Consider the following 14864-nt stretch of genomic DNA (forward strand, 5'->3'; position numbering starts at 1 on the left):
TTGTTTTGAAATGTGGCTTGAATAGTTATAAGAATTCTTTTCGAGGTCTGCGTCTCATGAAAACGTCATTTGTTTCTCGCGTAGATGGCTGATATACAGGGTTTAACGGTTGGAGGCATATGGTAATACATTCCTCGCGCTAATAAGCCAGCAACTAGGCCACGAAGGATGTAAAGACGGTGCATGACCTGGAACTTCTGAGGATAAAGGTCAGAGGCGACTTTAACGGACCATTAGACGCCTGTTTTACCACGTGTGGTGGCTTCAAGTGACATGCTCATTATTGCTGTTGTACCATTTATTTATGAAACTGCAGTACTGCCTTGCAGTGGATATGTTAAAATTCCAGTCGTTATAATTTTTTGGCTTTATGCTGATGTATTTTCATGTTCATCTTTCTTTACCGTACAATGACCCCCTAATTAAGCCCCGTGAAACTCCTGTGAGGGGTTTTGGCCTGCCAGGATGTACAGTACTCACGGATTGAAATAGGACATTCGGAGCGCTAGCCTTGCAGTGCCACGCAGGCATGTGGTAAACCACAGGCCGGCTGATTGGCTACTGGAAGGAACAATTCTGCTTTGTAGATGTTCTCCCTCTCACGCCATACCACAATGCACCACCTTGGTTCCATGAGCGTCTACGGGCGGCGCTCCATGAAGCGACGGCCACGCGCTCCGAATGTCCTATTTCAATCCGTGAGTACTGTACATGGCTAATATAAAGAAATAAATTGAATTGCATTGAATCTGCAGGCACTACGGAAGCTCTAATAACTAATGCTGTTTGATCACGGCCTGTTTTTTTCAAACCCATCGCGTGTTCTCAGGTTACTTTGTAGCTATTAAACCAATTAGCAAGGCCGCCACTACTGGTGCCGACATGAGTTCATACTGTCCCCGACGTCACATTCTTGAACGCTGATTGCTATCACAAAGCATAAAAAAGAAGAAGTCATTGCGACATCGTTATTTGTTTTGGTACCTGCACGTATGCAGATCTATTGCTTGTTACACGTCACTTGGCATCCAGCGCTGCGCGCCTCCGGTCTTCACCGTCTCGTATGAACTACTATGCTGACGTGTAACAAGGCACGAAACAGCTACAGATCCTATGTACACTATTTTATGTAGTTAATTTTTTTATACAGCTCGTGTGATGGACTACAGAATTCTCCGATTTCAGTCAACGCCTCCATGTGGAACAGCACGAATTGCAGTTGTTAGCCTTTCTTTTAGTTTCTTTTGGTTTCGGCACCGATATTCTGCAACTGCTTCCTGAATGGCTTTTTACGCAGCGCGATAAAATCGCAGTTGGCGGGCTGTTAACTTCAAGCGTCGCTTTTGTTAACTGGAACCTGCGAACGAGGGCGCGCTATTTTTTTTTTTACGTAGACCACTTTCATTGGCGAGAAAAATAACGGCTGGGAGAGGATTCTATACCAAGGGAGGTGAAGTGACGTGCAACTTTGCTCTGCTCGTATCGAATATGGGTAGCCTTTTTATATACTTCATATAGACTGCGGCGAAGCTTCAGTTCGAATAAACCGGAAGTTCGAATTAAGCGAGTTCGAATTAGAGACTGCATGTGTGCGGGGCAAGCGGCGGGCTATGCGCATATGCCGCAGAGGCGGGGCAAACCACCAAAACAGTACATTTTTGAGAACAGGCCACGGTGTCTCAGTTGTTTTAGCGTTCGGCTGCTGATCCCAAGGTCGCGGGTTCGATCACAGCCGTGGCAGCCGCTCTTTTATGGAGGAGAAATAGAAAAACGCCTGTGTGTAGTTAGTTGCCAGCGCACGTTAAAAGAACCCCAGGTAGTCTAAATTGATCCGGAGCCCTCAACTATCCGGAGCCCTCATAGTCCACGTGTCGCTTCGAGAAGTGAAACCCCACAATTTTATTTTAGTACATTTTAGGTAAATTTCAAGCGCGCTTTTCTGCGTATGCGTCTATCGGCCGCACCTGAGTCTCAAGGCAACTATATACTCGTACGTCATGAAAGCCAGTTGTGCTGTCACGATGGCACAGCTTTGCTGATGCTTCGCAGCGCACGACGGCGTAATTGGGTCATCCAGGTAACGCCACATGTGAATACAAAAATAAAGCAGGTCAGGCTTCAGCTCAGGTTCCAGTGTCGCATACTCTGAGTCTTACTTAGGAAAGTTTCATGCAATGCCTGCGACACTGCATGCGAGAGCACGACTGTCGACGAAGCCCAAGTAAATACTGCTGGACACAGGGAATTCCAGAGATGTGATTATATATATATTAAACTATTAAATATTATTTATATTTACAAAGATACGTTTACAGTAGATACGTCTACAAAGACATTTACTGCAGGTTCCCCTCTTTCTTCTGATCGCTTGTGCCAAATGCCAAAGCCGGGCGGCGTTTTCATTAAGCGCAAATATATTTAAAAATTTCCCGCTTGGCGACCTCAGTCGAAGCACTTTCCACTAGCAATCTTGTGTTTGTGACGTCACGAACTACCCTCCCGTTGGTTTCCGTCTTTGCACGCACACCTTAAAAGCAATTAAAGCTCACATTTGCGAGTTGAGCCATTCAACGCGCATGAGAGATTTCTTTGTAGTATCTGTGACGTCTAATTCGTGACGTCATGTGTTGGTCGTAACACAATCTAGGCTTCTTGCTCTCCGGTGCTGTGTTGCGATGATGAATTCAAAATCCACAAACATATCCGGAGTTGTCCTTTAAGTCTTTCAGACTTCTGTGGAGTTCACGGAAGAAAAGGTCAGAAACAAAAGGTCCTGCTCGTGTTTTGCGCTGAAGAAATACTTCAAGCGTATATGAAATTCTTCTTCATTTTTTTTCAATGAAACATGCATCACATGATTAATAATTTTCTTTACATTATTCTGCCTCTGTAGAAATACACTCAAGACCTTAGAGTCACTCTTCTGATGAAATGTTTTGGTCTAGCAGTCATAACAGCGGTTAGTGAGGCCTTAGTGTCCGATTGGGGAACTGACCTAGAAGTTAAGTTTGAAAGCGAATGGATTGGTGCTGATGACGTGGCAGCTGTGTTGTAGGGGGTGGGCGGGATTTACACTGCGTCTTACGCGCCCACATCTCTCCCGCGGCAGAAGCGAGCCAGGAGACAGTTCTTACAATGGTAGTTAGACAGATGTTCCACCCGTCACTGTTATCGCAAAACGCAAAGGGCATATGCTGTGCTCACTGCAGTAATACCTACGTGAAATAAAATGTCAACGTAAAGCGGCGTAAACACCCTTCTATATATTATCTCCTCTGCCAGAACGCTACAAAAGTTGGGAAGTTCAACCAAAGAGATCCATTTTCGACCGTATGCGTTGTCTCAAACGTGAGACACGCCAGATACTGGTCCACGGTGAAATTGCAGTGCTGAGCGGCCTTTGGGATAGAGAACACGCGCCATAAGTTCGGATGGCGGACTAAAATGACCGGGCTTGTAACAGGCCACCCCTGGAGGCAGGCGCGTAGCCCAAGGAACGTCCGAGTGCGCCCCGCCCCCTCCTCCACTTTACAACCCTTATGACAGTGCTATCGTTGGGCATGCGCCATCTAGTTCCCCCTATCCCCCTGCTAATACATCAAATTACCCCCCCCCCCCCCCCCCCCTCAGTGCTATGCCGTACAAGTCGACAGCAATCTTCAAGCGATACAATGGCCTGTCTGTGTACCAAAACGATCCCTACGGTTCTTTCTGAAAGAAGGGTTATTAAGGGTGACGCGTTGGGCTAGCTGGCACATATACGTCATTTGACGAATGGTTATTCTTGCAGAGAGGTGTACTTGCTGGTACCGACAGAAGACTCTTTGGTTCAGAGAGCGGCTGTTCTTTATATACGGTGCATGGCGACTGCTGCAGGCCTGACTTTCCTCACGCAAGAAAAGAACAAAATTCTATTGAAATAGATACCAAAACGGGCAGACTCACCGTAGTGTGGAAAGGAATCGGACGTCGCTCCTAACAAGGGTGGATCTTTTCGTGTCATGGTTCTCACTCACGGCGCGCAGAATTAAATCCGGTAGCAGCCAGTTCGTGTTGCGCGGCGCATCCTCACAATGTAACCCTCGAGCTCGCGTGTGCGCACTGCACCTGTCTGAGTGCGACGACGACAGGAGCGACCTTGCTCCAACGCAGCTGCGGCACTTGGCGCTGCTGTATCCTAGATCTCTCTCTTTCTCTTGAGCAGCTGTTACTCCTTACATGGGGGAAGATGGAAAAACTGCGACGACATTCTGCCCCTGTGCTTGTGACTTCATTTCAACATGCTATTTCAAACGTTCAGCACGTGAATTTATGTCAACACGGCCGGCTTTATTTCAACGCGTTTAGCGAGCCGTGACGTAACATCGGGCTCAGATCGCAGCAACAACTGCATATTGTCCTGCCATTTTGAATGGCACCAGGCGGACGAAATTAATCAGCGGCCATACCACACCATACCATGCCATACCATACCATACCATACCATACCATACCATACCATACCATACCATACCATACCAAATACTTTTCATCAATCCATAAATGTTTTCAATTAAAGCGTGAATTGTGCCTCATCGTCTGCCTATATTAATTGTCATGATTGAGCCTCGCAGACTGAAAATCATATCTGTTTTCCGATGAACTTGTGTGCCTGTGCGCTGCATGTGAGTGTGAGAGCACGGTCCTCATCGTGAGCGCTTGCTATTGCTTGCGCAGTAGCACTGTCATGCTCGCTGCTAACACTCATACCTTCGCTCTCATACTAATTCGTTCACTCACTCACTCACTCACTCACTCACTCACTCACTCACTCACCTCACTCACTCACTCACTCACTCACTCACTCACTCACTCACTCACTCACTCACTCACTCACTCACTCACTCACTCACTCACTCACTCACGCGATTGTTTCAAACTAGCAGTGATCCAATCAGACATTTACAGGCGCTGCCTTTTCCTCTTTTTCAAACTATTTTTTCCATGTCTCTCCGCAAACCCTGCCGCATTCTTACTCCTCCAAGATAACCCCAGAGGCTTGGCCACAGCCAGTACCCACCATTTTGGTTCATCTTGTTGCGCGACGTCTCCAGACCGGCTGGTTCCCCGCTGTTCGAAGGCGCAGTCACTCCTCGTGCCGCCGAAGGTATACCGTGTGTGGAAGGTTCCAGCAGTCGCAAAGGCTGACCACAGGCGGGCAGCGGCAGCGGCCAAAGTGTGCCTACGCACTGGTGGCGGAGGGGCTTCCGCTTCGAACGCAGCCTGTGCACACACAGCTGCCCCGCGCCATTGTGTCACCAGGAGAGCGCCTCATCTTCTCTGTCGGGATGCCTTCTCTCTCTCTCTGCGTGGTCGCCGTGCTGCGCCAGACAAGAGAACGCGCTGGTCAAGATTACGTACCAAGAGGCCCAGGTAAACAGAGAGAACGAAGGGAAGGCGCCGACTGCGATCTGTTCTTCGACGCCGCGTCCTTTTGATATTGGCGTTTGTCCCGGTATTATTAGCTCCGCTGTGCGCCCATTTGGTAATTTTTCTCGGGTACTACGTAATAGAGCCCGCTTTCCGGCTTTTTCTCAGGCTCTCTTCTTTTATATGTTATCTCTGTATTTATTTTATTGCGTATATACGGTCTGCGTGGGATTTACTTGACTCAGCTGTGGGCTGGATTCTCCCTTTGCAGACTGAGTATCAAGCGAGCGAGTTTGGCGAATATACACGCCTATTTAACATACGACATGCTTTAGTGGCGGTCGCTTCGCGGAGCAATGTGACCTTTTGTGTGAAGTACTCATATGAAATGAAGTTTAATCAACGTGAGGCCACAGGGGTTGGAAATGAAGCTTGAATAAAAAGAAGGCAAACAATGACAAAAAATGACGCTAGAAAACGATGCTATAAGCGATCCAGGGAGAGTGTCTAGGAAGAGACATAGGACATAAATGTTATCAAGCAACACAGCAAGCTATAAGTCCACACTCTAGAGCGTTGTTAATAACTGTTGTCATACTTGAGTATTGTACTTGTAGCTAAACTACAAAGCACGGGAACCATTCTCAGGGTTCTTGCGCTGAACACGTATTGGGCAGGAATAAACATGAAACGTCCTTGCGGAGTAAATAAGCGCAACATGCATATAAATAATATAAACTGAGCTTTTACATAAGCTTCTATTCTTTTTTTGTTTAACGCTCTGGAGAACTTCACGTAAAATGTACTTTAAGAGTTTCCAAGGAATTTCGAAGCACTCGACAACAAAGGGGGGCCTGAAACCCGAAAACCATAGAGTGGATGCGAATAATACAAAAAGAAGATGTAAGCATCGGTTCTTGAGTTGAGATAAATATTGTATTATGGGGTCCAATGCCATCATTTTAGAGGTGACAGTCATGCCGTCTCCAGCAATAGCCACTGTAACCAAAATATACCTCTTGTTTCCAGTTTGCTATAGCCAGAGTGGCCGTTGCTTCAGAATGACGAAAAAAAGTTTGTGCACAATAAGAATTCTGCCGCTCCTGTTCTGTCCATAGATAATGAACTTAAGGTTATAGTTAAGGCGGATACCACCGGGTTTTCTTTTTAAGTGCGCAACAATATGTGTCCGCCTACTGTCAGAGTCTTCACTTTGTGACAATAACTCGCATCGCTCCGTTGTGACAGCTCTTGGCTCTAACACAAGCCATAAATCAGGATACGCCATTCAAGGGAACGCCTCAACAATGCCTGAACTTTGCTTACCTTTATTAGACATTAGACGTTTTTAGCATACCGTAGGCGTATTACCGGAGACGTATACCTTATTACCGTAAGACGCATTTTGGCGGATACCGGATCACTGCCACAAACGTGTTTTAGCTGGACGTATACGGTATACGTCTACGCGAGACGCAAACGTACGATAGGGTGGTGAGGATGGCCGCGATCATAAGAAAAATTACGCTCAGAATAAAGACATAAATAACACGTCACCAGTTCTAAAGTGAACATGTTAACGTGTTAATTTTATTGCTGATAAACAATAAAAGTGATTTTTAATCGACGATGTTTTTTTCAATCCGACAAGCCTAACCAATTCAAGGCACGGTTGCATTTGGGCTGCTTCTGTCAGGCCGTTGTATTCTGATACCGTTAGTGCAGTCAGTGGTCCTCGCTTTCGTGTTTGTTTTTTGTGCGTTTGTGTGTGTGTGAAGCGCGAAGGCGTTCATCATGCCCTACAGCGTGCTTCATGATCAACTGCTTTTAAGTTCGCTGACATGGAAAGAGATTGAAGCCATGTATCGGTTTCAAATGGAGCCCCGTGCTCGGAGGAACCTGTGTGAGCGCGGCTTTCTTAACATCGACACCATTGAGTCCACAGTTTTTTTCAGCAACTTCCAAGTCACTGCGGGATTATCGGCAATGAACGGGCGGATCACGCTGCCCGCTCAGCCCATACTGAGGAGCGCCACGTCCCAATTCCTCTTTCTAGAACTGACGCGGCACGGAAGCTCCGCCTACTTGCTCGGCAGTGCACCGAGTCGCAATGGAATGAGCCACATTTAAGAAATACGCGACTGTACTCACTTGATCCAACATTAAGTCTTCGAGCGCCATCACAGCTTCGCCGTAGAGACGCCACGCTTTTATATCGACTTTGGTTGGGTGTTGCCTTTACTAAAGCCTATGCCTTCCGCATAGGGATGTCCAACACCCCAACCTGTGACCACTGCGGCCATGAAGAATCAATTGGCCATATATTGTGCTCCTGCCCGCAGTACAGTCCACAGAGGGCATGCCTTAGTCACGAACTTGACCAACTGGACGACCAACCGTTATCCGAAAAAAGAATTCTACAACATCGAAAGGACCTACCGTTACAGAAGAAGGCCGTGCAAGCGCTTTTGCGCTTCTTACAATCTGCCGGCCTGTGTGAAAGACTTTAACTGGAACGCCTTGTGTGTGTGTGTCTCCATGTGTGCACGTTCCTTTTTTTTGCGTTTTCCTCTCTGTCATCTTTCTAACCCCTATCCCCCATCCCCAGTGTAGGCTAGCAAACCGGAGACTCACTTCTGGTTAACCTCCCTGCGTTTCCTTCATTCTCTCTCTCTCTCTATTCAGCAACTTTAGAGTACAAAAGGAGGACCTGCGCGAGCTGGAATCAGCTCTGCTGATTCCAAGCGAGATCTACAGTGCGCAGAGGGTCAGTGTCCCTGGCTCAGAAGCGCTGTGCATGACCTTGTGCCGGCTCGCCTACTCTAACCGGCTGTGCGACTTGGAGCAGATGTTCTACCGGCACAGCTCAGTAATATCGAGCATTGTGTCCAAAACGTTGGCGCACATAGAGTACTATTTTGCGCACCTTCTGGCCGACCTGACCACCCACAAGCGGCTTAATCTGCAAGCCCTTGAGCTTTTTTTTTTTTGAAGCGATGTTTATTGCCTCAGGCCATAAAACTGTGAAGTGAGAGATGATATGGACCCTGTGTCCATGCAATATATGAATCCGGATTGTCCGGTGAGAGTCCCACTGACGCCAGGTGCCGAATTCTCGTCGGCTTCAGCGCCGGACAGCACCACAACAGGTGGTGGACATCCGCCTCACAGTCTCTGTTCTTGCAGACTGGACACCCGGGGCGAGGATATAAATCTTTGAAATGCGGCCACTTTCGTGTCACAGCTGGAGTTAGGGCAACCCCGACCCGTATCCTCCGAAGCGCAACCTCCTCTGCACGGGTAAGACCACGGGGGAGGGTTACCACACACGGAGGGATGAGAGCACGTGTGCGGCGCCGGAGGTGTTCCTTTCTTGCAAAAAGGAGGGTGGTGTCAAGCCCTTGAGCTCTTCTCCCAGTAAGTACTGCATGGTGGCGGAAATATGGCGATGGTCACGCAAAATTTGGACTGTATGTGAAATGAATGGAATCAGTTTGATAAAAAGGTTACAAAGCAAGGCCGACTAACGCAACACGTCTGAGCGGACATTTTAGAATTTTTTTTTTTTGCTGTCGAAAAAAGCGCGCGAGCTGTCGTGCTTTCCATTAGAGCACAGCGCATGCAGCCGGTGTTCTCCGATGAGCGTGGCGTGTCGTCAGCCATTACTTTGAAGCATGCTACTCGTATCCGCACAAGCGCCCCTGTGCTAGTGCATGTCTACCCTTGCTCTGCAGCTGCGTTTATTCTCTGAACAGGTGCACAATGCGGACGCGAAATGTCGTGAAACGGGTTAAAATCCCTTATGTAATACCTCGGCATATGTGGGACTCCACCTCACCAACAGCTCAGCAGAGACGCACCTATGAAATTGCCAATGTAGATGATAGCCTCCAAGAATGCATGTGCCTGTATGAAACCTCTCCTGAGAGCAGCGTAACAAGAAGATGCTGATCGCATAAGCAATATGCTACAGTAAAGTTAACTAGGTGTGCCACGGGTTACGATGAAAGGTTATTTTATTGTGATCACTTTAAGGTTGCTTTTATCGAGGGTTGCTTGCAGCCACCCCAATTGCCCTTTCCCAGGCCGTGCATGCAAAAGGTGCTCCTTTGCATAACTGCTGGGCTTTCATCGATGGTACAGCAGGCCAGATTTGTAGACCATCGGTGGGGCAGCAGGAGTACTCCGGCCACAAGCGGCACCATGGGCAGAAATACCAGGCTGTGGCTGCGCACGCGCAGTGGTTCCCCCTCACACCAACAATGCCACTGCGCATGCGTAGGATGGGTCCGGCGAACCGGTATACGTCTCCGGTAGCACGTCTCCGGTATGCTCAACGCGTCTATTGCCTGAAGACAGTTATCGATAAGAGCGGTAACTCCCTCCGTTTCCTACTCTTACACGTGATGGATAGAAGCATGCACTATCTTGATCTTTCTTGGACGCACCTTCCAATGCTCGTCTCCCTTTGCAAGTAACTTGTGCCTAGAGATGTGCTGGGGCTTCTTAACGCACTTATCCGAAGCTTCCTCAAGAGTGCGTGTTGTGGTCGATGGGGGGAAAACCCACACAATCGGTCGCTATCTCGGCTGCTCTCGAAGTCACAACAGATCATCAGTTCTTCCTTTACGCGCAGTTGGTAAACACCAGAGTCTACGGCCGAGCGAGCAATGAGTCTTTCGACATAGTGAATCCCAAATGAAGTCCGTCGTCGCGATGGTTGCGTAACGCCCATGACCGCCACGGCTGTGCTTTCAAGAAGCTGAGCCGAGCAACATCTTGTGTCACTTTGCTTTCGGTTCACGTCTAGCTCCTCTTATAGCATATTCCTGTCTTCCTCTCTTTTTTTTTTGCTTACATAGACAAGTGCTCGGGCGGGCCCTGGAACCTGAAGGACAGTCAGCCGATGGTTGGAAGAGCGGATTCGTAGGGACGGAATACGCGGACGGGGCGGCTGAGAGTCAAGTGGAGGCGACCAGGAAATTTGTACGGATGGAATGACACCCTTGGTGCCGGATAGGACTGATTAGCTATGAATGGTAGGCGACGCAACCTGGCTGACAATGATGATGACTGTGATGGCGATGATAATGATTTGGGCCAATCAGAAGGGCTATGCATTCAAAGAGGTTACGTGCAAGATAGCTCGCAAATCAAACTGCGGACAACAAAATCTAATGTGCAGCGCGGCAGCACCTAGAAAAAAATTTCAACCTCAAATGTGTAGCATCATCTCAGCCCAGATTGATTATGATCATTACTACGTTTTAAATGGCTGAGAAGGAGTATTTTATGGCAGGATATGTTACGCTTGAGTTCATTAATTTGTATCATGCTTTTAAGGTAAATTTTTTTTCACAGTTTATTTAATACATTAGTTGAATTGAGATTAGATTTGCGAATCCTTATTTGTTCCTAAAGATCACTGTAGCACTTGCATTTGTTTTTACACAATTAACTATGCTATGCGCTGTCCTGACGGGTTTCAGTAGTGCCCCGCAATCCAAATTAAATGCTCCCTAGAGCGAATGTATATTCAAATGTATTAAAATAAATAAACAAATAAATAACGTGTTAATTCTGCTCCAATGGGATTGGTTCGCATCCACGTTTGGCGTGCGCCGGCAGCATTCTGTTGCTTGGGTTTCTTGGCGTACGGTAAGACGTATCTATGCGAGTTATAGAAGTCAGAATCTGAGCGCTGTCTTTAACGTACGGTCACAAGAAGTATTCAATTTCATCGCCGCACCATTTTCCTCATCCACGGATGATCACTCCCTTCTCGTTATGCCCTCCGGCAAAGCCAGATAGATGCGATGTCCGTTTTTCCTGGTAGGTCTGCGCTACCTTTGGATGCTTACATGGTATGATGCATATACAGTCTGAGCAAGCGCCCTCGATTGAGTGCCGCCTTCCAGGAAACCTTTCTGACTCTCAACATGCGAGTCTTTGAACCACACTTTTTGAATGACTTTCGAATTCAGATTACTGCGACCCGTTATAAAAAATGGTCTATAGACTCTCTATAGGCTTCTTATAAACTATATTGCCTTCCTATAGATGTTTTCTTTTGTCTATTCATAGTCTATAGCCTGTGTATAGAAAAGGTCTACTTTTGTATTGTATTGTATTGGGTTTTATGGCGCATAAGAAACTCAGGCTATCATGCACCAAAGAAAAGGTCTACTGAAAGTATATATCTATATATTGCCTATAGATATAATCTATAGATTGTCTGTCTATAGGATTTGTATTGCCTATATACTAGTCAGTAGGACTGTCTATAGAAAGTCTATAGTCTTTAGACAAAAGTCCATGGACAGTCTATAGACTGTCTACGGAAATATTTGCAAGGGGCAGCCCAGGCGCATTTTCGTCTTTTTACGAACTGAAAATATAATGTAGAATACCGGCACCAGAGAGCCTTCAGGAGCATCTTGAGTAAAGCATAAATAAATGAACCGTAATTTATGCGGGCTTGTGTGTTTTACCCATTGCTAACAAGAACAGTTAAAAGAAACGTACACAATGTCGGCTGAGTCTGAAAAACGTAAAAAAATGTTCAGTTTGAAATGTAGTGAAAAACGAGCCATACCACTGTTTTCTCAACGAGTCCAGCTGTGTGAATTTTGTCAGTGAAGTTTTTAAATAAAACTACCTAGGATATGATGATTTGCTTTCAACGCCATGTTTGAAATATCGTTTTTCTCGTTGTGAGCTTTCTGATGTGTGCTGGCAAATGTCCAACATAGAGAAAGTCAAAGAATATTCGAAACACATATTAAAATTAAAATTCTACTATTTTGCTACAGTGTGTGCTTGTGTGAGTTGGTTGCAGAGTTAAGAGTGATAATAAGGGCTTACAAATGCACTATAGCCTGTTAGAATACACGTGCATCCACTTGCCTGTTTTGGCCCCTGCTCACACTGACTTGCACCTTTTAGAGAGATCCTTAAGAGGAAGGAGACGATACGGTTTTAACTATGCCCTCTAGACAGCAGCGCATGTTCTAAAGATAGCTGTGAACAGCTTTTTACACCACAACACTTTCTTTTATGTCTGACGCACCTGCTATTATACTGTTCAATATGTTGGACAAATTTTCCATCGCCGGGTATCGGGAGGTATATATCCATTCGATTCGGTCGCCATGCTGCGACCTTTTTCTTTGCTGATTCATTGTAGATTGTCCGCAGAATGAGGGTACGAAAAAGATTTTTGTTTGTAACGTCGCTTCGTGACTGGCGGGAAACTATACGTCGCATGGAATCGGCTGTTGTGATTGGCCTGTGATAGGTTGGCCGTCAGTAATATTCAAAATTCGTGAGCAAAAATTGCTTTAATTTTTTTAAACAAAAAAGTCTAAAACTTGAATATGTGGAGGGAGGCCTCGATGTTAGGGCTACAGTCAGACCTCATGTCGTAGTCAAATGCAGCTATACAGAAGCTGTCAGAAATGCGCGAGGCGTTTCAGTTAGCGTGAGCCAAGTAAAGAAATATTACCTTGACACAGGTAGAGAGATTAAAGCTAAAACAAGATTGTCTCTTGTTATCCAGCGCAGGCAGGAATATTTCTTAAATCAAGAAAATTCAAAAATTTCCTTAAAATTATTTTTTTATTTTTTTAGCCCCTGAATATGTGCGGAAATTTTCAATTTAAAAGTTAGGTATCAAGAAAAACTTTCAATGGCCTGATTTTTATTGCACAACCTGTATTATTTGTGGAAGTTTTGCTCGCCCCCTCTCAACAATATGCAAAAAAAATTCCTTGTGTTCGCGGCAAGAGCTCGTATTTTGAATATCCCGCGCTTGACAGTTCTCCCTTATTGACTGCTGACGTGGCGCGCCCTGATTCGCTCATACGCTATCGCTGCCAGCGTACGATCTCGTTCTTTTCGGGGTCTGGAGCGTTTAGTTCAGATCCTGCGAAGAGGAAAGAATGTCCAGAATAACGCTGTCTTTAAAGAAATTATGTCATTGAAGGAGAGGGGGCAAGGGGACATTATTTTGATTTCCTGCATATTTCTAAATTATTGTGCATAGCTCCAGTGACAAAAGACCAGTATGTAATCGCAGTCGCAGTCACCGGAGCGAATTCGTGGGCATCTAGAGCGTCATCATAATCATCATCCCAAATATGTCCACTGCATGGCAAACACCTCTCTGATTGATCTCCAGTTAGCCCTGTCTTACTCCAGCTGCAGCCACCCTATCCCCTCAAGCTTCATTAGTTCACCTGTCGATATGATTCTCTGCCGACCCCTCCTACGTTTGCATTCCCCTGCAATCTATTCCGTTACCCTTGGCTGTATCTGGTCTCCACATTACATGTCCTGCCCGTGCCCATCGAGGGAAAGGAAACGTTGTACTGTACCGGCCCAGTTGACTCACGTTAACCTAGACACCCTGTATATTTACACGTAAGGTTAGTACATCCGTAAGATCGGCCAACAGAATCACGCTGTTCAGGTTAACAAGCATAGTCCAAGCATCTGTAAGACGCTTTGAGTGGGTAGAGTTTGACATACAAAATATCCCAACAGCACACTGGGACAAGCAAGAACACACACGAGTGCTATTGTGTGCTGTTCCGCAATTTTGAGTGTCATGTGCTACCACACTCTAAACACGAAAACGGCTATATGGGAGTAAAAATGGCGTAAGCTGTTCCCTGGCGTACAATGAAAGGGAATGCGCTAGAGGACAGTTTACCCCCTTTTTACTCCGTTCTGTATAGAGCGCAACAAGCCCAAACTGCCACCTTAGTAGAGTTCGAGTGCATTTAGAGCTACAGCAGACGACAAAGACACAAAACTGTAACGTCGCAACGAATGAAAGCCGCATAAAGGAGCAGAATTAGAACACAAGAATTGCGGATCACTCCTTCTGCATGCAATGGGATGTCTGCGCCGTCCTTCTACGCTTGCCGTTGATCATTGCTATAGGAGCACTATGCCCGCATAGGATGCAAGGAGCGCTTCTCGCCGCGAGCCAAAAAACAGGTGCGAGGATAGGAAGGGTGCCCCCCTCCTCGCATATTGACCGTCCGCGAAGCCGCCACTGGGCGACGACCTTGGCATCGGCGCGGGGGCCTTGATTTCACAAGGCTGTGCGGATATCTCGCTTCCCGCGCCGCGCACAATGCAGGGCCTCTGTAGAAGCGTAACACGCCGGGACTACGCAACAGCCGCAGGCAATCCGGTATCCCACGAATCACCGGAACTGGATATCTCACGTTTGTCGTAAGGCTGTAAGCAGGCAGTGCAAGTGGTTTGGAAGTACCCAAGAGGCTGCTTCGTCTAAACAAGCGTGCATTCGGCGCTGATCGTTCATTGTTGAATTATTCATGCCAACTGATACCGCTATTATTAACGGCCGACTACAAATATCAAAGTACAATCAGGTGCCTATCGGTAATAGTTAAAAAGATGACTATCTGAATTATGTTAATCAC

General features: G+C 46.6%; 1 protein-coding gene across 1 annotated transcript in view; it reads right to left on the minus strand.

Annotated features, from left to right (window-relative positions):
• The window catches only part of LOC144098964 (solute carrier organic anion transporter family member 74D-like), a 63946-nt gene that overhangs the window by 21205 nt on the left and 27877 nt on the right, over positions 1-14864 (minus strand). Inside the window, exon 2 of the mRNA XM_077631951.1 lies at positions 5060-5360. Within this exon, the coding sequence (XP_077488077.1) occupies positions 5060-5072 (13 nt within the window). The 5' untranslated portion in view covers positions 5073-5360. The remainder of the gene's footprint in view (positions 1-5059; positions 5361-14864) is intronic.

Source organism: Amblyomma americanum, chromosome 7 (genome assembly GCF_052857255.1).
Source record: "Amblyomma americanum isolate KBUSLIRL-KWMA chromosome 7, ASM5285725v1, whole genome shotgun sequence".
NCBI lineage: Eukaryota > Metazoa > Arthropoda > Arachnida > Ixodida > Ixodidae > Amblyomma > Amblyomma americanum.